The sequence below is a fragment of the Pleurodeles waltl genome, chromosome 8 (genome assembly GCF_031143425.1).
Source record: "Pleurodeles waltl isolate 20211129_DDA chromosome 8, aPleWal1.hap1.20221129, whole genome shotgun sequence".
NCBI lineage: Eukaryota > Metazoa > Chordata > Amphibia > Caudata > Salamandridae > Pleurodeles > Pleurodeles waltl.
The window spans coordinates 100,451,977-100,476,641 of record NC_090447.1 but is presented as its reverse complement, the minus strand read 5'-3'; the positions used below and the strand labels follow the sequence as shown (position 1 = coordinate 100,476,641).

Below are 24,665 nucleotides of genomic sequence, written 5' to 3'. Positions count from 1 at the left end.
GGATCTGCAAAAGAAAAAAGTATGACTTTTCTTGCAAATAACATTTGTCATCTGTAATGTGCCCTTCCTCTTCCTTTCCTTTTTTTATAATCTTGGGACCCTTTGTTATAATTTCTTCAGGTTCTGGAGGGTCATTTGGGGATTCAACCCACACCTTAGCACTTAGATTTTTATCTGCTGCACCACAGCTTCCCTTTCCTTGCACTGTCAGAAGGGCTGGGGCAGACTCCTTCTTTACCAAACCTCCATTCACTGCACTTTCGACAAGTTGGGCAATTCTGTCTCCAGTATGTATGAATGAATCAGATTCTCTTCCAGTTATCAGCATAATTTTGATTTCTCATTGGTAATCTGCAGCAATCACTCCCCCTAAAACCTGATCAGTTTGCCATATCTGTCCTGGGAACTTTCCTCTCCCCAACTGATCTTTGACTGTTTGTGGGACAGATCTCTGTTGTGCGTGCTGACAGATAGGACAGTGCAAAATCACAGTTTGTGTCAAATCTAGGGGGATGTGCATCTCTCTAATCTCTGCCCACCTGTAAGTGGCTTTTTCTCCCAGATGTCCACATTTCTGGTGCACCCACTTATCCATCCCCACTAAGTCAGAATTCTGGGTGGACACTTCAGACTCTGAATTTTTCTCTTTAACATCTGCAAGGGAATTGAACCAGTTACATACAAGCCATGTGGAAAACCAAACAGCTAAACCATTGGCAGTGAACCAAGAATCAGTGTAAAAATGACACATCTCAAGCAGCTCTTGCTTTAAAGTCTGACACACATTGTACACATCTGAATCAATAGTCAAACAAACATGCTTTTTATCCTCAAGGGACACAAATTCAAATTTCATTGGTGACTCTTTTACCTGTGGTACTCCCTGCACCCTCTCCTCATCCTGAAAAGGGGCTTGTGACACCTGTTCATGTAGGGCTGCAGTGACTTTAGCCGTGTCTTGCATGTACCAGATCCAGTGTATGATACCTCCTGTGCCTGTCCTAAACTGGGAGAGTTAGGTGAACTCGTCACCCACTGCATGCCTGATATTTCAGGTTTCAGAATTACATTATCATTTCATGTCCAAAGTTCCAGGGGCACTCTTTTCCTCCCCTGTTCCTGATTTACATGTAAATCAGTGTTTCCCTCTTGCACTGCCTAATGTCTAATGCCATGTTAAAGCCATTAGGCAGCTAACCCAAATACCAAATGTAATGTCTAATGTCATGTTAAAGCCAATAGGCAGCTAAACTGAACCCAACATGTAAGGTGCTACTGGTGAACATTGAGCAACTAATATGCGCAGTGGTGAAACACAAAGTCATTGGTCAAACACAATTAATAGCATCACATCTATCGACATCGCTTACGCCCTCCTCAGGGTCTGACTCTTCCCACCACCCCTACCCGCGTGCCAGTTCATTGGTTTTGATGATTTCCTCTTCCTCACCACTGGACAGGTCCAGGTTTTCCAGGGAGGGCTGCTCTTGTGGGTGTTGACCATGACATAGTGTGCCAAATGTCTACTTCATCTTCAGTGTCCTGGGTTGAAACTCCACACAGTCTTCGCAGTCCTCTGTGCAGTGGGCTTTTAGGAGGCATAGATTGAAACTTCGCACAGGTCTTTCTATGTGAATTAGTGGTTGCACTCCGACCAGAGCTTAATGGGAGGTTCCCCTAGCTGTGTTCTTGAGCCACATTCTCCAAATTCGAAAAGTCCTCCATCAGTGCTGTGAAAAGCTCCCTTTGGCTTCCTTGTGGTGGTAATGGCCTCCAGTGGAATTTGCTTGGCTTAAAACCCCCTTTCATTTGTATTTTCCTCAACAATGCATCGGTTGTTCACAAATCCCTATTCACTCCTCCAAAGACACAATTCTGAACCCAGCCACTTAATGATGTAATAATACACAGCATGTGATTCCAGAAAACATTCAAGCTTCAAAATAAGAATTACAAAACAGTGGTTGAAAAATACAAATTTTATATACCAGAAGACAATTGAGTACTGTTCAGTTGAGACTGTGCCGGCTTGGATCAAGAGTGGGGTGGGCCTGGTGCCACTCTGCATTGATCATACATAAGTGAAAACTGGAGACCATTATTTATTCTCACATACAACCCTCCGCCGAGCCACAGGGGTGTATGCTGTACACAGCAGAGACAATGACTGTCCTACGTGAGACCTCAGTGCTCCTGTGAAGGACATAACAGCCCTCAAACTCCTCCCCCCACACCCCCCCCAAATTACATACCTTCATGAAAGAATGCCAGAGTAACAAAATGTAGGTACCAAGACATTGATGCAACAAGACTTGTCAGCGTAACATGCTCAACCCATTCTACACAAAGGCTTTGTTTGCAGATCAGCCTGCAGAGATACTTGAAAAGGAAGCAACCCCAAACCAGTTCTGTGTATCTGCCTTTCTTTAAGTAGAAGCAGCAAATGAGAAGTGTGTTCCCTACTGCTAAAAGATCAGCATTCAGAAAGTGCAAACTTTGTAATTTTAGATTATAAAGTAATTCTGCACTTGACCCCGTAAAATGAACATGGGGGCATTGAAGTCTGAATTGTATCAACAACCTACAGCCAAAGGACCAGTTAACCTCTACAGAAGCATGTTACATGTGAAGCCCCTTCGCTTGTCATGTTGTGGTGGATGCCTAGGAAACGCTGGCTGCGAGTACCTGTATTCAGGTGCACCGCCTATTGATACACACACAGCTGAGCAAACATATGTATCACACATAGGAACAATTGCATTTTCATATTGTGTTGAAGTGCGTTCCTGCAACCAGGGGATAGCGTGAGTGGAGGTGTAAAACAACAATCTTGCGTTGCCCTGACAAAAAGCTTAATGAAACTTTTAGATGAAATGCACATGGCTTTATTTATAAATACGAGTTATAGAAAATACACTTTTGTTTTGTGCACATTGCTTAATGTTAGGACAACCTATTTCTGAGCCAGGGCAAATAGGGGTACTGTGCATATGGAAATTAAATAATTTGCTTAGGGTCACCTGTTATTGTGTAGCGGAGATGCCTGAAGCACATTTCCACTTACCAACTCCTCACACGCATGCATGACTCAGTGTTGCGTCACGCTGTAATGGCAGACTGTGAGGCACCCTGCGGCTTCTTTGGCGGCTGCTAACTGCATCTCCAACGTGATTGCCCAAGTCCAGGAGCCTTGTGAAGACTGACTCCGGCAGCAAAAGTACATTATCCAGAGCATGAAACTAAGGCAACTTTAGGGGAGAAAAGGAGGTCAACACCTAGTGCAGTAAATTGTCTCTACTACCATATTTTACTGAGAATATAACAATGACCCAGGATGATCTCCTGCTTTTCAGATACATAAACACTGGGAAAACCCCGGCCAGCTGAAAATCTGGTATTATTAAGCTTACAGTTGAGTATGTGCATGCAATGTTTGTAGAGGTGATGGAATTTGTTTGGGTCATGCTGAGTCCTGATGAAAACTAGGTGACCACACTGCAGCACCAGAAACCAGCTGAAACATGCTAATTAGTTAGGGGACATTGGAACTATTTTTTTTTCCAGAGATGTCTAGTTTTGTTTGCAATCGGCCAAGAGCTTTCTGTGAATAAATAGCGTAGGATCGTTTGGGGTACCTAAGGGCTTTTTTAAACCTGTGTTTTCCTGTCCCCTTCCATGGGATTACCCACAGCACTAAAGACCTCCCTCCAAAAGTGGGTTTGAGCCCACCCAGTTTAATCATCAATACCTGGTGAGGTAGAGTCAATGATAGAGTCCTTTTAAAAAGCAGGAGTTTGCCTTATGACATAGGGTTCAGGAGGTTTCTTGTCACTTGATTTGCACTATGGTTATACATATATGGCAATCTATACAAAAGTATGGTTTTTCATGCATGGGCCTTGGGATTTTTGTTAATTCCCTTCCAAGTGTGAGTCTATGCAAATTGTATATTTCCGCATGTCAGCCTGATTTGTTTTTGTATCTGCATCAATTCTCAGTTACACTTTAGTCATGTTTCCTTTATTTGTGGCAAATCATGATGAAATTTCTTAAATGTACTGAATTAGAAGGCCTTTTACATGTTGAATATGTTTAATGATATTTACCAACAAGACCATAAAAAAACCTAAAGTTTATATTTAAAAACATAAAAATTGAATTATATATATTTACTGCAATGTATCGGTCACAACTGTATAGTCATTTTTAGGCCATAGTTTTGTTAGGAAGAGCATTTTTGTTTCGCTACTAACTTTGGTGCCATTTGAAGAATCAGCACAAAACTCTCCAAAAAAGGTTCGTCCGCTGACGCCTCTTCCTGAAAACTTTCACATGTCAGTTCACGTAGATATTTTGGGAAGTGATACCAAAAGAATGGCTAAACCGAATTACACCAAATTTGGCAGAAAGTTAGATCTTTATTCAGAAACATTTTTTTGTGGTTCAGCTGATTACAAGAAATTAGCATTTAAAATATGGTAATATCTGGGCATTGGTCCCAGCGGCAGTCCGTCTGTACTCCTGGGGTACCACAATTTAAAAAAAGAAAGCATTGGTGATTGGCCAAGATGATTATTTGCCCCAGAAGACTTAGCAGTCTCATTTCCTGCCCTCAACTTGAAGAGAAATGTTGTGGAGCCATTTCAGAACTCTTTGAGGACACTTTTGCCCAAAACTCCCCAAACACGTTTTTGCCATGGATTTTGCAGTATTTCCCTTAAGTAGAACTGTGGGACTGCTGTAGGCTTCTTGGTACTGCAAGACCACACAAGCTTCAACAAATTAAGCTTGCTTGGTCTTGTGTTATCGGATTTGGCGCGCAGTGGCTTTACAGCAGGATCACCATGATAACACTAAAATGTTTTTTTTAAAAGAAGAAAAATGTGAGGTGTGGGTCTCTAGATGGTTGACCTGGGGGCGTTGCTACCCAGTGGGGTAGGGCTTGTGGCCAATCTCACCCCACGCATGACCGAAGGTTGTGCATGGCAGGTAGGTTGCCGCTCACAGGTAGTGGGGTGCAGGGGTTGCAGCCAGCCCTACACCATTCATGACATAAAGCTATAATCGGTGAGGGAGTTGGGTGATTATGATCAAACAAACACCGAAACTCAATGGAAAAAAACAAAGGTTAAATTGAAGTTATAGTTAAGTAAGGTCATAGGATTTTAGCTTATGTTTACAAATTCCTTAGAAATTCACTGAAAAAAGAAGGGTAAAGTAATGTTATAGTTGGGTCTTCAAATAATACAACAAGCTTTTGCAATGCAATAGGTCTTGCATTTGCTTGCGTTAGAGCTGGTGGCATTCTAAAAACATAACTGGACTTTTGGTGCTGCATAAAGTGTTTAATCCTACTGTATAATTTGGTCCTGTCTGCCACATACTTCCAGTGGCCCTGCACATAACTAAGCACTTACATTTACCTTCTTCCTCTAACTGCAGCAAAAAAGAAAATATTGGCCTTATGTATTATATTTTTTTTATATTATTATTTTTGGGGTCCCCCCAACCTACCATGGGAACCCCGAGGTTGACCTAGACAGAAAGAGCATATTGTGCGTGAGTTAAGGACAACATTTTTTGTAAAAGGAATGCCCCGAAAAGCATTATGGGTCGAGTTTACGAGTGCAGCGAATAGTGTAGTATTTTGACTATAATGTTCAAAACAGCCCCTAGAGCGCACCACTATACAGATAACATTTCTAAGAACAAATGGTCATGTAACTATACGGTCAGCCCCTAGAGAGCATAACCACATGAAAACAGAATGGCAGAACGTAATGCAGTGTAACCATATATTTAGCCCCTCATGGGCGTAGTGCATTACACATTTTCAGGCCTAGCAGGCGTCCTAGAATAATATTACAAACAAGGCCCTTAAAACACAAACTACTCCCAGCTGTAAAACAAAAGTTCCAGCCATGAGAGACATTGAATGGTGGGAGAGGTTACTATTTTGGGGTCCCCTCCAACCTAGTATCAGGACCCAGAGATGACCTAGACAGAAATATTGTGTTGTGCTGAACATTTTGATGGTGGTTCCATTGTCCTAGGACCACCACACAGTGAGTTATGGCAAACATGTTTTGTAAAAGGAATGCCACTCAAAGCATTATGGGGACACATTTCTGAGTGCCTTATATTTAGCCCCTTGAAGTCATAGTACCTTACACATTTTCAGGCTTAGCAGGCCTACTGCAATACAATGACAAACAACACCCTTAAAATACAAACTACTCTCAGCTGTAAAACAAAAGTTCCAGCCATGAGAGAGCTTAAAAGGACATTTAATGGTTGGGGAGGTTACTGTTTTGTGTCTCTCCTCCCTCCCCCTCAACCTAGTGTGCGGACCCAGAGATAACCTAGAGAGAAAGACAGCACTGTGCTGAACAGTTTGGTGGTGGTCCTGCTCTCATAGGACCACCACAGGCTGAATTATGGGCAAAAACGTTTTGAAAAAGAAATCCCCGCAAAGCATTATGGTGTGAGTTTCCTGAGTGCAGTAAATATTATAGTATCGGCTCTCCCGCTGTGCCAGGAGAGCCTTTGAGGATTTCTGTGTGGTTTTTTCTGTTTTAAATGCTCCAGTTTGTATATTTCTCAACTGCTAAACTTGTTAAGTGGTACTCATGTAAAGTGCTCCTTAGATCGAGGCCGGGCTATATGAAACTTCATGTAGTTATGTAAAGCGCTCCTCCGATCGAGTCTGCACTATATGAACCTTTTTTGAAAATTATTAAATACATGGAAAAGAACCCCCTCTAGCTTACAACCTTTGTGCACAGACACCACAAAAAAACAGCAGCATGCCCAAAACAAGGAAGAGGAAGAAACAACATACGTCCGTGAAGCAGCGAGGCAAAAGAAAAAAGTAGTGCGTCACTTTAACCTGTACTGTCCCAGTTCCCGTGTGCCTTGGACGAGGTCACCTCGTCCAAGGCACGGGAACTGGGGGAGCGCTAGTGCTCCCCACCCACCCCCCCCCCCCAAGGCAGGGATGGAAGGGAAAGCCCTTCCCCTTCCACCCCCAAACCCCCCCGGGACGTCAGCACGCGAGCGCGCTGATTTGTCACAGGGCCTCCCCCATTGCGCTGGAAGCAAAGCTTCCAGCGCGGTCGAAAGAGTAATGCTCAGCATTTCTCTTTCGATCACGTGGGGGAGGCCCGGAGAGGCTTCAAATGGAAGGAAATGTATTTCCTTCCCTTTGAAGTCTCTCCCAGCGTTTCAAAAGCCGGATTGCTTGCAATCCAGCTTTTGAAACGCCCACTAGACACCAGGGATTTTTTTTTTTTTAAACTGGCATAAGGGAGAGACCCCTTGGGCAAGGGTCGCTCCCAATGGGGGGCATTTTTTAGGAAGGCCTTTTCTGCCCCGCCTGGCACCAGGGATCTTTTCTTTTTTTTTTTTTTTCTTTTTTTTTTTACTTGGTTTTTTTTAGATGGGGAGCGACCCCTTAGGCAAGGGGGGAGAAACCACTAGACACTAGGGAGTTTTTTTTGTTTTCGTGAATTTTACGCAAGGGTCGCTCCCCTGGGAGGGGGAATTATTTTAGGCCATTTCTGCCCCCCTGGGGGGTAGATCAGCCTATTTTGATTAGGCCGATCTGCCCCCAAGGTGGGCAGAAACCACTAGGCACCGGTGATTTTTTTTTTTTTTTTTGTTTTACAGATGGGGAGCGACCCCTTGGACAAGTGTCACTCCCCTGGAGGGGAAATTTGTATTTAGGCCATTTCTTTTCCATATTTTTTGTTTGTTTGTTTTTTTAGAGATGGGGAGCGACCCATTAGGCAAGGGTCGCTCACCTGGGGGGGCAAATTGTATTTAGACCATTTCTGCCCCCCTTGGGTGCAGATTGGTGGATTTTAGGTCAATCTGCCCCCAAGGGGGCAGAAACCACTAGGCACCGGGGATTTTTTCTTTGGCGCCAATGTCACGCGGGGAGCGATCCTGTAGGCAAGGGGGGGGGTTTGAGGGTGTGGTCGGACAAATTTATTTTAGGCCATTTCTGCCCCCCCCCCAGGGCCGGCTGAGCTAGAGGCCAAAATCCACAGGTAGGCACTTTGTAAAAAACACCTCTGTCTTCTGTGAAAAAATTTGATGTGTCCACGTTGTGTTTTGGGGCATTTCCTTTCGTGGGCGCTAAGCCTACCCACACAAGTGAGGTACCATATTTATCGGGAGACTTGGAGGCACGCTGGGTGGAAGGAAATTTGTGGCTCCTCTCAGATTCCACAACTTTCTGTCACCAAAATGTGAGGAAAATTTTTTTTTTGCCAAATTTTGAGGTTTGCAAAGGATTATGGGTAACAGAACCTGGTCAGAGCCCCACAAGTCACCCCATCTTGGATTTCCCTAGGTCTCTAGTTTTCAGAAATGCACAGGTTTGGTAGGTTTCCCTAGGTGCCGGCTGAGCTAGAGGCCAAAATCTACAGGTGGGCACTTTGCAAAAAACACCTCTGTTTTCTTTAAAAAAATGTGATGTGTCCACGTTGCGTTTTGGGGCGTTTCCTGTCGCGGGCGCCAGGCCTACCCACACAAGTGAGGTATCATTTTTATCGGGAGACTTGGGGGAACATAGATTAGCAAAACAAGTGTTATTGCCTCTTGTCTTTCTCTACATTTTTTCCTTCCAAATATAAGAGTGTGTGTAAAAAAGACATCTATTTGAGAAATGCCCTGTAATTCACATGCTAGTATGGTCACCCCGGAATTCAGAGATGTGCAAATAAGCACTGCTCCTCAACACCTTATCTTGTGCCCATTTTGGAAATACAAAGGTTTTCTTGATAGCTATTTTTCACTCTTTATATTTCGGCAAATGAATTGCTGTATACCCGATATAGAATGAAAACGCACTGCAGGGTGCAGCTCATTTATTGGCCGTGGGTACCTAGGGTTCTTGATGAACCTACAAGCCCTATATATCCCCGCAACCAGAGGAGTGCAGCAGACAAACCGGTATATTGCTTTCGAAAATCTGGCATTGCAGGAAAAAGTTAGAGTAAAACGTAGAGATAAATTGATGGTTTTTTCACCTCAATTTTAATATTTTTCTTTTTCAGTTGTTATTTTCTGTAGGAAACCCTTGTATGATCTACACAAATGACCCCTTGCTGAATTCAGAATTTTGTCTACTTTTCAGAAATGTTTAGGTTTCTGGGATCCAGCATTGGTTTCACGCCCATTTCTCTCACTGACTGGAAGGAGGCTGAAAGCACACATTTTTTTTTAAATGGGGTATGTCCGAGTAAAATGCCAAATTTGTGTTGAAAAATTGGGTTTTCTGATTCAAGTCTGCCTGTTCCTGAAAGCTGGTAAGCTGGTGATTTTAGCACTGCAAACCCTTTGTTGATGCCATTTTAAGGGAAAAAAACCACAAGCCTTCTTCTGCAGCCACTTTTTCCCATTTTAAAAAAAAAACGAAATTTTCACTGTATTATGGCTAATTTCTTGGCCTCCTTCAGGGGAACCCACAAAGTCTGGGTACCTCTAGAATCCCTAGGATGTTGGAAAAAAAGGACGCAAATTTGGCTTGGCTAGCTTATGTGGACAAAAAGTTATGAGGGCCTAAGCGCAAACTGCCCCAAATAGCCAAAAAAAGGCCTGACACAGGAGGGGGAAAAGGCCTGGCAGCGAAGGGGTTAAGCAGATCGAGCAATAATCCATGTAACAGTGTCAGTCTCCAAGGCGGTAACAAAGCAGCCTTAAGGCGGGACAAACATAAAGCATTTGCCTACGAAATCAAGGGGATTTTGAAAGGCAGGCCAAGGAACGAAGTGATGGGCGTGAGATGGGCTTGTTGCAAGCCCACAGATGTAGATTACAACATGTTGAGAGACTGCGCTTGCGTGCTCCCTAGGCTTGTCCTAAAAAATAGTGTTTAAAAGCCAAAAAACACAGAAATTCATGTTATACTTCATTGACTTAATTAGAACTTTCCCTCCACCATGCACTGCTTATGTTTCCACATAATCCATCATTCATGACATGTTAAATTAAATCATTGATGACATCACTGATCATAGCTGACATCACTGATAACATCATCCAGTGAATATGACAGTTTGCTGTAAGCTTTTCATACTGGGCGGGATACTGCTACTGAGGTGTGTAAAAAATGTAATGGCTCAGTAAACATTACTGACAGCAACTTAGTTAATGTTGACTACACCGTTTATCATTTACCTTAGTGAGATGTGCCAGGCCCTACTGTTACCTCTGTAATAAAATATTACTTTGCGTACATGTTTTTTTGTTTTAAACAGAAATTCACAGAGAAAGACAAGGGTTAAAGTGCCGTTATAGTTAAGAATGGTAATAATATCTTACTTTACAGTAAAAGAAACCTTAGAAATTCCCAGAACAAATAAAACCTAAAGTGGCATTATAGTTGGTTGAGAATGTCAGTTTTAACGCGTAACATTTTAAACTAAAAAAATAATTGACGTTACCTAAAGTAAGTATCACTCGCACCCTCGCCAAATGAAACATTCGGTGTTGACATCATGTTCATGCGATTCAGGCTTGTTAGCCACATGCAGTATCCCTGCGACCCCCTGGGAAAGCTCTCTCCCTCCGCTGTAATAAAGCATTACCGTGAAGTAGTGCCCTCCCACAGTGATTCCTTCTTTGGCGACTGGATTGCTTACACAATGCTCCTTGTTCACATACACAAACAGCAGATGTGGCAGCTGACTGCAAAACAAGACATAAAGGCACAATCGTGGGTTGAGCGGGGCAGAGAGACAGAAAAGAAGCTAATACCAGGGGCTGCTGGGCTGTGTTTGTTTGTTTGCTTGAAGCCCTTCCTGAATTAACACCACTTTTCTACTTTCTAGCTTCATAGCTTTGGATTTCGTCTCGGAAGACATGGCCCTGTTGAAGAGTGGATGGCTCTGGAGGCAGAGTAAGTAGAAGTGACATTGTGGTTGTGATTTCATAAATGTAGGGTCGGCGCAGGGAACTTTTTTTTATTTCGGGTGAAATTATAGTTCGAAAATAACCCTGGCACCTCAATCTAGAGGTGTATTATGCTTGCTAACTTGTTTAAACGCATACAGGAACAATTTTTATTTATTCGTGGCTTCCCTGGGCCATTTCAGGTTTTGGAGTGTTGTCCACTAGATAGTGTTATTAGCTTTTCTGTTTTTTCTAGCGCCCTTCCAATAATGTGACTCTTCGCAGCACTTTTTTGTTACCATATCTAAATTCAACGCCGAGCTTGCCTATTTTGTTCGCAGTGTCTGTAGTTGGAGGCACACCTCGATTGTAGGTGTTTAAGGATGTATTTTAGACTTCCAGGAGAGTCCTGAGTTATGTACAGATACACTGCACTGTGCCAAGAAGCTGGTGAAGCAGAGAGAGCGCTATGATTTGATGTGTGTAGAGGTAAATCATATTCTTTGAATTCACTGTTTGCGTTAACAGCAACATAGTATAAAAGACAGAAACACTAAACTGATGCCCAAGACTTCTAGGTTTTGGGCAGCAAACACAACTTCATGGGACGGAAAAGCAGTTCTCGAAAAGTTAGCAGAACTGCAATAAGGTAAATCTTTCATACAGACTATAGTGTAGATGAGCACGAGACTAGAGTGAAGATCTGCAGCGACATACAAACACTGCATGCCCTATTCAACGAAAAAAAGGTAGAAATAATTTCGGAAAAAATCCTTTCCCATTAAAAATACGTTTGCATTTTTGGAAATTCACAGATCTTTGGCATATTCCTTGGAACGTTTTGTGACTATGTTGTGTAGTTAAATTTCTGCGTTATAAAAATGCAGTGCCATTATGCAGTTGCACATTTTTTTCATTTTCTTCTTTGTTCCCTTCACTTGTACTTGTGGAGATTTTCACCATAATGTCCAAAAAGAGACTTACTCCACCCTTGATTATTTTAAATCTCCGACGATTTCCAACTTGGTTAAAAATCAGAGGGAAATTTTCTTAAGGTTAACAAACTGACTTGTTTGTGGATGTACCCAAACTTTCAAGGAAAACCACATGTTGACCTGCCCGCTCCCTACATGTTCTGTGAGATTTCCTCCTACTTAAACTATTTTAAGAAGCATTTTTAATATACAGAGGTAAATGGATTTATGACTGTTAGGTTACCTGTTGTAAATATTGGGCAGGTTAACACCAGATGTTTTTGATTGTAAATGTACAATAACGACAACGAAATTTAGGTTTGCAATGATTTTTGCCTCATAGTAGCTCATATTTGAATTAGTGGCCCCCTCGCCATATGCCTCCTCCACTTCATAAGCTTCATACAATGGATTTTCAAAAATGTGGTTATTGTACCTGTATGGTGCATAATTAGCCCCGGTGCAGCCTAGCACTTTACATAAAACTAGAACAGTACAGAAAGGTGTGTGTTTTCCTAACTAGAAATACAGTGGGATAATCCACAAGATTTACCTGATTAGGTGATACCCTTGGTATGTGTAAAAAAATATTAGGAGAGTATGTTCAGAGAACGTTGCTGGGTATCATGACCCTTGTGTACCTCTGTGGTGCCGACATGTTTCTGCCCATAAATTAGCCTAAATTAAGGTCTCAGGCGTTCATCAGGGAAGTCCTACCAGACAGCTGTGCTTAGGGACAGGGTAGGATTATGGTGGGCGAATCTCCTTGATGAATGTGCAACAATATGACTCGCCCACTCCACACAGACCATGAGGCAAGGGGGCCTTTCTGGATTAGGTGTCTTACCTTTGACTTAACAAGGAAAGGTAGGTCCTATTCTATACATTCACATATAGGGATCCTAAAAGCCCTGATGAATGCCTAAGGCCTTTATTTAGTCTAATTTATGGGCAGAAACATCCACATTAACGCTTGGAAGAGCTCAACATTCAGCATCTAATCCCTGCCACCGCTCAGGTGCCAGGAGTTCCAGTTCGCCACAACGTTTGCGTGGCTGGAAGATCCTTTGTTGTCACTGACAAATTCTGAAGGCAACAATGCCAGAAATTGTGTGCATCTCTGTCAAGATTTTGGACAAATTTATTTGTCTATTGGGCAGTGTAGATATTGCTTATCACGAAGAAAATGCAACAAATCACCTTTTGAGGAAAAATAGATCTGATGGCGAAAGAGCCAATCAAGAACCATAGGCAACTGATTTACAACTTATGTGCATTTCAAGCTCATGGCACAACGGCCACCATAGAAAGTGGGCAATATCAGGCACCCAGCTTCTTTTTCTACAGAAACTGACTCTCTGGTGCTGTTTAGGGACTTTTGATGGCTGATAATTTGCTATGTATTATACGAATAAAGGGAGAAAGCGGTATCAGTGGATGGACTGTTATGATTGTATAACATTGAACACTGGAAAGAGGGTGCTGTCCCCTGTGGTAAATTTGAATTTGCTGCAGAATTTGCAGGCAGAGATACCTTCAGTGGTTTGGTACTTGGAGAATGAGCACCTCTATGTATGATAAACTGTTGGGACTAACTGCAGAGGGTGCTGACCTCTACAGTTGTGGCCTCAGCTGTCCATGGTGCTCAATTGAGCCATTTTCTGGCATCAATGATTGTGTATGGCTGGAACCCAAAATGTCTGTGCTGTTCAGGCTTCCATGTGGCCCAGCCACAAGTGAATTTCTTACCTGGACTCCTTTAACAGGGCAATCCGATCCAAATAAGATGTATCATGGCAAAGGTGTTGAATTTTTAAACTCTGAAGTGTACATGGCCCGGCAAGGTCACCTGGGTTGATGCTGCTACCAGGCCCACATAGTCTGTTCCTTCACAGTGGACTTCATTTTTGTAGTCGGTAGCTGCAGACAGGATAAAACTCAATCAATTAAAAAACCCATAAAGTCTATCTTTTGACTTTAATAAGCATATATCTTTCCTCATTGATAATGAAACCTATTTCTTGCAGGGTCTTGTAGATGTTATAGTCTCAATCCTGAGACATGATAATCATATTGCTCAGAAATGTTTGTTGCACACTTTCTTTGGCTCTTAATAAATCCACTATCGGTTTAATTACCTTGGTGAAGCATCAAGGGGTAGACAGCAGTCCACATGATAGGGATGTACATTTGTATGTTTGATCCTGCCACTGACATTGAAGGAATTGGGGATGTGGTGGGAAAGTTGCTAGATATGCTAATTTGAGTTCCAATGAGACCATCCAGTCTCTTTCCTTTAGGCGAATTCTAAGAAGATTAATGCATTTCATCTTAAAATGCCAATAAAGATACCAGCCACCAATCTGAAACCTCCAACTTTCTTTTAGACTAATAAGATATTGCTGCAAAAAAATCTGCATTGGGGTGATGTTATACAGATCATGCTTTTATGCAGTAAATCTTGCACATCTTTCTCAATGAATGCCTGTTCTTGTAGGGAAAAATAAAAGCAACAGCTGTACAGAGGCGGTTAGACTAGAGTTCTAAAACTCCATGTGAAACTCTTGTGGGGGCAGTTTGTTACCTATGTAGCTGGAGACTGGGTTGAATTATTGAAATTATTGTTACTGCCGCTCCCAAATCTGGGACATCCTCCTTGGACCCTAGACAGAAAGAATGTGCTTACTCAAGCTTTGTATTGCCAGCTTCCTTTCTGCAGCCATAGTGGAATCTTTGGGAGCCTTGAAAAGGTGATTGACCTCTGACTTCTACATGCCACTCCAAAAAGGGATAGGGTTGAACACCTTTCTCGGGAAAAAGTGTGCTTTATTCAGTGCAGTAAATGTTTATGAATGTGTCCAGGTCATTCATGAAACAATCTATTATCGGCTATAGTCATTAATGGACCCGTGATGGCATATCTGGTGAAAAATACATTTGGGCTCATCTCAGGGGTGGTGAGCTCAGCTAGTTTTGAAGCAGAAAAGAATGGTGATACAACACAATTTGCGTTGCCTAGAAGGAAAATTGGCCATTATGCCAACTTGTTAGAATTTGTGACCATTGTAGTGCTTTCATTCTTGGCTTGGTAAACAATCTCCAGGATTTTAGTCACTAGACTTAACACCACCTGCCTTTCCTGTTTTTTAGGGTCTCTGATGAATTTTGTCAATATTATATTAGGGTCAACTTCAGGTGTCAAAGCCACTTTGCCTTGCAGGGCGGGGTTAGGGTGTGCAGTCTGAAGCCTGTTTCAGTCCTCTTTATCAAGAGCTTTCCTTAAGTGCGACTCTACCCACGTGGCCACAGCCCACACCAGCAACCTGGGTCTGCTATATCTTCTGGGATGAAGGAAAGCACACCACTTGACTTTGGCAAGGGCTTCTCCTCATCATGAACCCTCTTGCATTTAGCTGTGGCAGCAGTGGGGGGCTAAGAGTGCTGAGAATCTGACAAACTGGAGGCTTCTGAATCTGTGTGTCAACGCTTTTACTCCAGGAATTACGTTTGGGCTGGGTGTAAGAAATTGGGTTATGGGTTTAGAGGGAAGGATGTCTCATTTAGGTAGCAACCACAGTCCTTCTCAGAGTGAACCATAAAATGTCAGTAAATTAACCAGTACTTATCCCTCTGATAGCTTGGCGCAAAAGCAGTCAGGCTTAACTTAGAGTCAATGTGTAAAGTATTTATGCAGCACACAAACAGTAAAACACAACAAGAAAAATACCAAACCAATTTAGAAAAATAGAGGCAAATTAAGTAAATATAATGATCCTAGAATGACAAAAATCTCGGTATATGCAGAGAAGTGCAAGTTTTTTGTGAAAATAGCACCTAGGACCAAAAAAAGTACCATTCGTGATCATCTGGTCCCACTAGACTGGAGAAAAGTCTCAAGTTCTGGCCGACTGCCATGGAGCACTGGCCGGATACTGGGATGAGGTAAGATCCTCTGAACAGTTACCTTCTAAGTGTGGCGCAAGGAGTTCAGTTCGGGTTGAAGGAGGCCACGAGGAGCAGGCTGAGTATTGCGGACGGCCTTCGCTGTAGAGCAAAGAGCAGGTTGGGTGTCATAGCCGGGCATCAGGAACTGTCGTTACCGTAGCTTCGCATTGGCGGTCGTCACTAGCTATCATCGCTGCTGGTCACAGCAGACTTGTCAGCTCAAAAAGCAGGTTTCATTCGAGTTTTGTGTTGGCAGTTGTCACTGGCGGCAGAGTTTTAGTGCGAATAGGTCCGTTCGCAAGGAGCACAAACTTCAGGAGCTTCATCTTTTCTTTAGAAGAAGTACACTTAAATGCTAGCCAGGACCTGTGGAGGCACCTATTCGGAATAGGGGACTTACTCCAGCAGAGGTCAGCAGGGCTCAGAAAGGTTCAGCAGGTCAGCTGGGCAGTTACACTGAGTCGTCCGAAGCTTAGTGTGTCCCTGTAACTCACACAGGAAGTCAGCCAACTAACCCTTGGGGTCACACTGGTTATCCTGGGATGGAGGCAACCAGGTCCAGTCTTTCTTTGCAGACAGCAAGGCAGTCCTCTGGCAGCAGGGCAGTCCTTCTTCTGTAACTTACACAGGCCCAGGAGTGTTCTCAAAAGTGGCTGTGGAGGTCCAGTATTCATACTTGGTGCCAGTTTTCGTAAAAAGGGGGTGGGAGCTGTTCTGCACCCACATGTGGTTCTGAAAGGTTCTTCCCCTTTCAAGGCTACAAACTGGGGGTGAAAAAAGACAGGGCAAGCCTGGTGTCCTGTCCCTTTATGTGACCAAGAGGCAAAGCACTTTGAAGTGCAAGTAGGACTGGGTACCGCCCCTCCTCAGTCATCCTGACAGGATGGCCCATCCTGTCCATACTTAAGCCCCCTTTGTGTTAGTGGGTGGAAGAAATAGACAAACTCCAACAGCAGAGTCATTCACCATTATGTCACCCAGGACGCCAGCAGAAGGCACAAATGGTTGGGACAAGAAATGCCAACTTTCTAAAGGTAAAGGTTTTAATTATTCCCAGCCACTGGCGATCGCTCAGGCTGCATTCCAACCCATAATTTTTTTTGCCCATCATGCCACCTCAGTTTGGACCCTGCCATATGCAGATCAGTCTTGACCCTGCTCCTCATGGGAACAGTACTTCCTGAACTGCAAGGCCAAGTCCTACCGGAACACAAGCAACCTAGGACCAGTTTCGCCCTAGTTAGGGCTCCTCAGCCTGTTATAGCTTGGGCTCACTGTGCCACTAGAACCATGGGCCATATCTGGGCATTCCTGGCACACTCAGGGCGGCAAAGGAAAAAATAAGGTGATGGATGGAATACTTGAATTAATCTCAACCACTGGTGATCACTTGGGCCGCATCACAATCCATCGCTTTTTTGCCCACCATTCCACCTCAGTTTTAGCCCAGTCATATGCAAATCAGTCTTGACCTGCCCCCCCCATGGGAACAGTCCAGCCCAGATTGCCAGGCCAGGTCCTCCCTGAACCAGACCACAAGCAACCTAGGACCGGTTTCACCCTAATTAGGGCTCTTCGCCCAGGGATAGCTTGGTTCCAGTGGTACAGTGAGCCAGGGACCCACGTCTAGGCATACCTGATGCACTTAGGGTGGCAAATGCAAAAACAAGGTGATGGATGGGTTATTGGTTATATGCCTTTGTACATAGTATAAGTTAGGGCAACCCAATGCAACTTATCTTCTGCACAAGTACTTCCAGGAACTGTAACTCTCTCATCAGATATAGCTAACACATTGGTGGGCAAAAGGCAGATATCATACACATTACATCACATGAAGGCATAAGCTGGGGAAGTAGTAAATAATGCAACAGATCAAGACAAATCCAATTTGGCAGGTTGATCACACAGAAAACTAACTAGACCCACTTCAGTTGTCTGCAACACTCTAAGATAGGTAAAGAATGAAATAATTTTAGTATAGTTGTTTCTTTCACGTACAGTTGGTTTTTACTCCGGGTTGGCAAAAATATGTCTACAAAAATTTTTTAGATAGAATTCTGCCGACACGCATCTCCCTCCAATGGTACTTTTGTAGGATTACAGGTGTACCTAACAACACACGTGCTTGGCATAAAATTGAAGCTGATCAGCTTAATCAGATTTTAGCTGGGTCCCAGCCAGATGGTGTGGAGGATTGAGACCTAGCAACTTTGAACTACTCCAACTGGTTGGATTCCGCTGTAGATCTGCTTGCCTCTGTACAATCATATTTTATCCATAGAAGTAAGCCTTCTTCTCAGTGGTTTGCAGACACATTAAGAATGCAAAAACAACTCTGTTGAAGACAGGAATGTAAATGGAGGGAAAACTCTGATAGCATGGAAAGAGACAAATATATACAATGTATCAGTGACTATAAAACCTTGATCCAGGCAGAAAAGTTGACATATTTCTTAAACGGAAATTGATGCATCAATGGATAGCTTATATGTCTCAAATATTCACCCATTCCTGATGACACAAGTCTGTTTTAATAACGCCTTTTAGAAATAAAAATATTTATTTTTGACTTGAGGTGTCATCTATGATGAAAGAGGTTGCTTTAGATGAGAATTCCCAACTCATGTTGCACAGAATTCACATTCGTAGAGGTTTCTGACTGGAAACTCCACTTAAAATACTAGAAAAGTCCACTGTTTTAACTTTAGTGAAAAGGTGGATAAATGGACATTAACATTGAAAGACTGAGGTGACACTGGGAATGTCGAGGGACCCCACCAAGTCAGATCTTTGTGTGTGTACCAAATCATCACCATTGCCGATTTTCACACTTAGTGCACATGTACACTCCCTACAAAAATTTGGGAGTAAATATGTGATTAGAGGGCCCCATAAACATCCATATTTTCTTGGACTATGGCATTATAGGATTGCTTTCATAAAAAATATTTTACATGTGGAGGAAAAGAGAGAGGAATATAAACATGTGGAAGTGGACTTTCCTGGCAAACCTCCCCTCTTACAAACCATCACCACAGGTGGTGTTAAGGTAAATGGGAAGCAACCCGTTAATCTAAATGTTCATAAATCCCTTATGGTTCTCCTTTGCACTTTTGAGAATTTAAAGGAGTAAATCTATAAAGATCATGAGCCTAAAGCTATGGATCGGAAATATACTTTTTTGTGTTTTACAAATATTTACATTTTTGACCAATAAGAATACCCAGCTCAAAGCCCAATGCCACCATTTATGAGTTTGAACTCACATGTTGTTTTCACAAACCATGGATTTACAATTGAAAATAGGTGTATAGTGTGCTGCTGGCCTTCCAGGGCTTGGATTTCTGAAGTAACTGAAAATCCACAAACCTTGGAGTCCAGGGGTGTAGCTTTCAGTAATGCAGCAGGGGCACTGGCACCACGGCCCAGGAATGTGAGGAGCCCATTGCATGCCAATAATGACTGTTGTTTTGCTACCCAGCTAGAGGCAGAGGGCCTCTTTTACTCCTAGAACCCTCCTAGGACCATTTCCACCAGTGGTGCCCCATTCTGCGTGTTTGTGTGTAATCCTAAAGTTTTAATAGGTAACAATCTCATGCTAATGCCTGGAGCTGGAGGACAGGAGTAAATCTGTATCCAGACTCTGAATGGGCACGGAGCCTTCCACATTTGGTGTTCTGGTGATAACAATGGTTATTTATGGAAAAAATATAATTTCCCAGTGGAAGAAAAAAATAAAAATTAGCATGCACTTGGGTGGCACATTTAAACGTTATGTAAATCAGTGTACACCTGCTAAATTTCTGCACGTTAGATTTCTTTTGTATTTAAGTAATTTGCAATTCACAAAATAAATTGTGACTATCAGAGCTTCCTTTCATCTATGAAATGCATTTCTTTCGCACTTTGCAGTACATTTTTTCCATCTATTCGTGACACAGTTGTGTGGCGCATGGTAGTGTTATGGGCAGTGCTGAAAAATGGGCTGCCCCAGCGTTCAGAGCTTGTGGTCTGTTAAGCTTGGTTTGTACAAACACACGTTTGTGACTGTCCAGCCACACTGCTGCTTTTGTTCTTCAAATATTTAGTCCCACATACACCCACCAATCCTTTTTTCTATCAGTAGAATTAGGTTCTTTGTGGATGTTGCAGTTCCCTTCTAAGGCAGACATTTTTAGCAGCGTCTAGAGCAGTTAGTGTGAACTGTAATCCTGAATACATGCAAAGCATTTTGATTTTGTTTCTAACTCATAATTTCATTAAATGTTATAAGTGTAAATATACCCGTTTTATAATCGAGTAGCTACAATTGTGTAGTAGTCACTGCTGATTGAATTTCTTGTAGATCTCGATGCAGAGTGCTTGCTGCATAACTGTACTGAATTGTAGAGCGTGGCCTCAAAGCGATACGCAGTTGGCGCGTGCGACAGTATACACAGCACACAGGTATCAGAGAGCCCGGGTGGCTTTCTACATCCCTCCCCTGTTTTATTCAAACAAAACCCAATCCCTAGACCCGGCAAGTAAAAGGGAACTAAAAGTTGGTACCTCCAGAAAATAGGGAGGAAAGGAAGGAAACAGAAGAAGAGAGAGAAAGGAAAGCAGAGAGAGACAGAATGAACAGTGAACATGATACTGACCAAGAAAGAATAGTAACAGCATATGGCTATTTCTTGTTTAGCACACAAAATTTAGCAGTCTCTGGCTAGGAGCCGGATTGGGTCGCAGGTGATACCGCCCACTCCGGCCTTCACACTCGTTTTGGCTGGCCCCTTCAGCAGACAGCGTCAGGACTGGTCTCAGCTCTTGGGGTGCACCAGGCTCATCACTGCCATAGAGTTCTCCGGGGTCCTACATCTTCTTCCTCCACTGTGTCACCCTTAATGTTCTCGCTAGACACCTGGACCCACTTGAACCACAACATGTTTCGGGTGACCTGTTGCTCGCCTTGCTGGGTGGTCACCATTGTCCCACACACTTTCGTCACGGTTCACACCTCCAGTTCATAATGGGTCCTGAACTTCCACCCAGGATACCGATCTTTCACCACGACTGGGTCACCCACCTTTATGTCAGGGTGCCATGTTCCCTGCTGGTCATTGGCCCTTTTGTTGGTTGTTCTTCTTTTGTTTTGAACAGCCTCCACATCTGTCTCATCCGGCTGCCACTGGGATTCAGCAGGGATGCAGTCTCGAGGGAGGGCCTGTCAGAATATGAGGGTCTCTGGAGCACACCCGGTGGTGCTATGAGGCGTCTGATGGTAAGCCTGTAGGAACTTTTACAAACACCACTCGCCCTCTTCTACTTGGTCGATCCCAATTTACAGAGCTCGGTTGAGGGCCCGCATAAACCTCTCGACATCCCCATTGGCCTGGGGCAAATAGGGAGTGATACTTCAGTGAGGTATGGCCAGCTGGTGCAGATAGTCTCAAAACTCTTGCCCATGGAACGGCGGACCATTGTCAGTCCTAACCTCTTGCGGGAGGCCCAGTGGTCGCACTTGCTAAAAGGCAGTTGATGTGACTAGTTCTACTGCGGAGAAATGGGTGTACAAGTCAATCATGACTAGAGTCAATCGCCCATCAGGAAGACCCCTGAAGTCCATACTGATCTTTTCCCAGGGCTTGGTGGCAGGGGGTTCCGTGATAACGGAAGCATTTGGCTGATTAATGGCCATGATTGTGCAGGAATGGCATCTCCTCACTTACTCATCGACAATGGTGTCCATGCCTGGAAACCAGACGGGCCATGGTCTTGGCCTCCCCCTCGGTGCCCTTGGTGGGCCAATTCAACCACTCGGTCCTATAGGCATCTAGGAATCCCTATCCTCTGGCCTCGCAGAAGGAGGCCACTGCTCCCTATGGACAGTTAGTTTCAGACCTTCCAGATTATTTGCATGGCCAGCCGCTCACCATGATCAAGTCCTCGGATGGCATCCAAAAAATGTTCCACTCTCGCCTGGCCAAAGCATCTTTCGCACAACTGATGACAGGATCTTGGCCTGAGGCTTCAGCTGTCTGGGACAGTGTTATGGCCAACTGAGTTCTTGTAGAAATCACACTTCTTTCTTTCAAGGGTGAGGCCAGCTTCCCCCAGCTGCTGGAGTGTGACTCTTAGACGACAATGGTGGTCTTCCAGGAGGGTGTCTGAGTAAAAAGAATATCGTCACTCAGATTAAGTACTCCTTCAAGTCCAGATAGCGTTTCTCTTATGGCGTTCTGGAAGCCCTCAACGGCTGATGAGATTCCAAAACTTAACCTCCGGTACCTGCGCAGCCCCACGTGTGTGGAGAACGTTGTGATGTTTCGACTCTCAAGGGCTAGTTAATGCTGATGGTAGCCAGCATTCAGATCCAGCATGGAGAACCACTGCACCCCATTTACATCAGCAATTATGTCATCCATTGTAGGTGTGATATGCCTTTCCCTCGTGATGGCGCAGTTTGGGAGATGCATATCTACACACAGACGGATAGAGCCCAGCTGCTTTTGTTTTGGAGCAATCATTAGTGGTGACACCCAAAGGGTGGACCTGATGACTTTCCTGATCACGCCGTGGTCCTCCAGTTCTTGCAGCTCCTTCTCTACAGAGGGCCTCAGATGGAACAGGACCCGGCGATGACGTAGCGCCGTTGACTGCAGTGTCTGGTCGATATGCAACTTGAACTGTCTGTCCTTTAGCTTCCCCAGTCCGGTGAAGAGTAGCAGGAATTCGTTCAGCAGCAAGTCATGGACGTGGCAAGCAAAGAAGACGAGCTCCAGGTCTTCAGCGGTATGGCACCCAAGCAGCGTCCCTCGGTTCCCTTCAACCACGTGGAACTTGGCCTTTGTCGCATGCCCTCGGCAGGAGACTGTCACGTCGTTGGTGCCTTGAAGAGGCAACGGTTTGCGCCCATCGTATGTGTAGATTTTGGTGTGGCAGGGTGTCAGCTCGGGTTGCGGTGACAACTGTCAATACTGGCCAATGTCCATGACGCTAACTGACACTCCAGTGTCAATTAGGACGGTCACTGGGGCACCATTGATGTCTACCATGCACATTGGAGGCAAGCGCTGGTTCTGTTTTTGCCAGCCAGCAAAAGAGATCATGAAAACATCTCCCTCATCTTCGTCGTCATAGTGCACGCTTCCCTCATTTGTCTCCCGACCATCAGCACCCACTCTGTCCTCGGGTGCTAGCTGCCACACAGTCGTCATCCTCACCGGCGCCATCTTCTGTTTGGGTCGCACCCACGGAATACCCTCACAAAGTGGCTCATTTTCCCACATTTGGCACACGTTTTACCCCTCGCAGGACAGCTTCCCTTTGTCAGGTGTTTCAATCCACAGCTGCCACACTCCCTCTCTCCTTGCTTCGGATGACGCGGCTGGTGCTGTTGGGGCACTTATGGGGTATCCACCTGCTCTTCTTGCACAACAACAGGACGCGAGGAGTTGGGCGCCGTTGCAACCTGCCCTCTGGCATCGGCCATTGCATCTGCCCTACTGGCCGAGAGTTCATGTGAACAAGCCACTACCAGGATCTAGTTGAGTGTGATTCCGGGTTGTCTCAGAATGAGTTTGCATAGCTTGTTAGATCTGCACACCTGGATGACTTGGGCAAGATCTCCACATGCTGATAGAGGCCCACGCAGGTGTTCGCCATTTTCCGCAACCTGGTATAAAACATGTCATCTGACTCTGTGTTGGTTTGTTGCCCTTGGCTCATAGTCCAGATTTAACTGTGGATTGAAATACAGGTTTAACGCAGCCTTTGCAGCATCAAAAACGTCCCAGGCCTCTGTTTGGTACTGTTTGAAAGAGTTCGTATAGTTCATGACCACCCATGTGCAGCATGAGGGACCTCCGCATGGCACGATCCGTCTCCCTGGTGGCGCAAAAGTAGTTGTCCAGGCAGCCGAGCCAATGGCGCCATCAGGGAGCCGCCGTGGTAGGATCAGCTAGCTGACAGAATGGTGGTAGCGGTGCCACTGCTGAGTGGGCTCCCGCGTTGGGTGGTGGTTGCTACTGTGCTGAGCTTATTGCCCCGAGTACTCCACTTTTGTGCCCCACATATTCTATCCAGCATCCTCTTGCGCACTCGGTTCTCTACCCCTGCATGTATGCACTTATGATGATTCTTTTTTTTTTTTCCGTCCCTTAGTACACTTTACTCAGTTTTTTTTTTTCTTCTATTGAACGCACCCTTATTTGGAGTGAAATAGGTTGCAGTCCTTACTTGTTGAGGGCGTGGGGGAGGAACAAGGTCTCCACATTGAACTTCAGGGCCAGATCTCCTTTGTGCATGTGTCAGACAGACGCAGGGCCTCGCAGCAAGGTCTTGCAGCTGCGAGGCACTGTTCCAAGAGCACACCAGCGGCACTGCCCTTTTGCCAACGGGCGCTCAGCCCCTCCCCGCACGAGGACGGCCCGGATGGGTGAGTCCCTACCGGCAGCAGCAGGAACAACTAGCGACTCACACCACACCACAAAAGGTGCATTGGGCGATGTGCGCTGGAGCACGGCCAGGCCATCGCGCACCGACCTGCTGAGCCGATGAAGAGAGGTGAGATGCAACCGTGCAGCACCCAGCTCTATGCTTCCCAATCGAGTCTCAAGGAGGCACACCATGCATTCTATTTCGGCGGGACACGCCTCTTCGTACCCTGGTATTAGTCTGGGTCTCTGTCATCTCCGTTCCTTTAGCCTCAAAGAAGGCTCTCAATCTGATCTTCCGAAAAGACTAAAACAAAATTCTCTTCTCAAATCAAATATGTTTGTTTTCAGTGTAGCCTCAAACCCTTAACCGTTGTTTAGTAATTGCAGTGTCTTAGTGAACACATGATTACTTAAATTTATCATGAAG

The 24,665-nt window shown here is 44.4% G+C and overlaps 1 protein-coding gene across 1 annotated transcript in view; it reads left to right on the top strand.

Moving 5' to 3' along the window:
- Positions 1–24,665, top strand: part of PLEKHB1 (pleckstrin homology domain containing B1) — a 250,886-nt gene that overhangs the window by 76,769 nt on the left and 149,452 nt on the right. The window contains exon 2 of the mRNA XM_069203837.1: positions 10,839–10,906. Coding sequence (XP_069059938.1) covers positions 10,870–10,906 — 37 coding nt within the window. The 5' untranslated portion in view covers positions 10,839–10,869. The remainder of the gene's footprint in view (positions 1–10,838; positions 10,907–24,665) is intronic.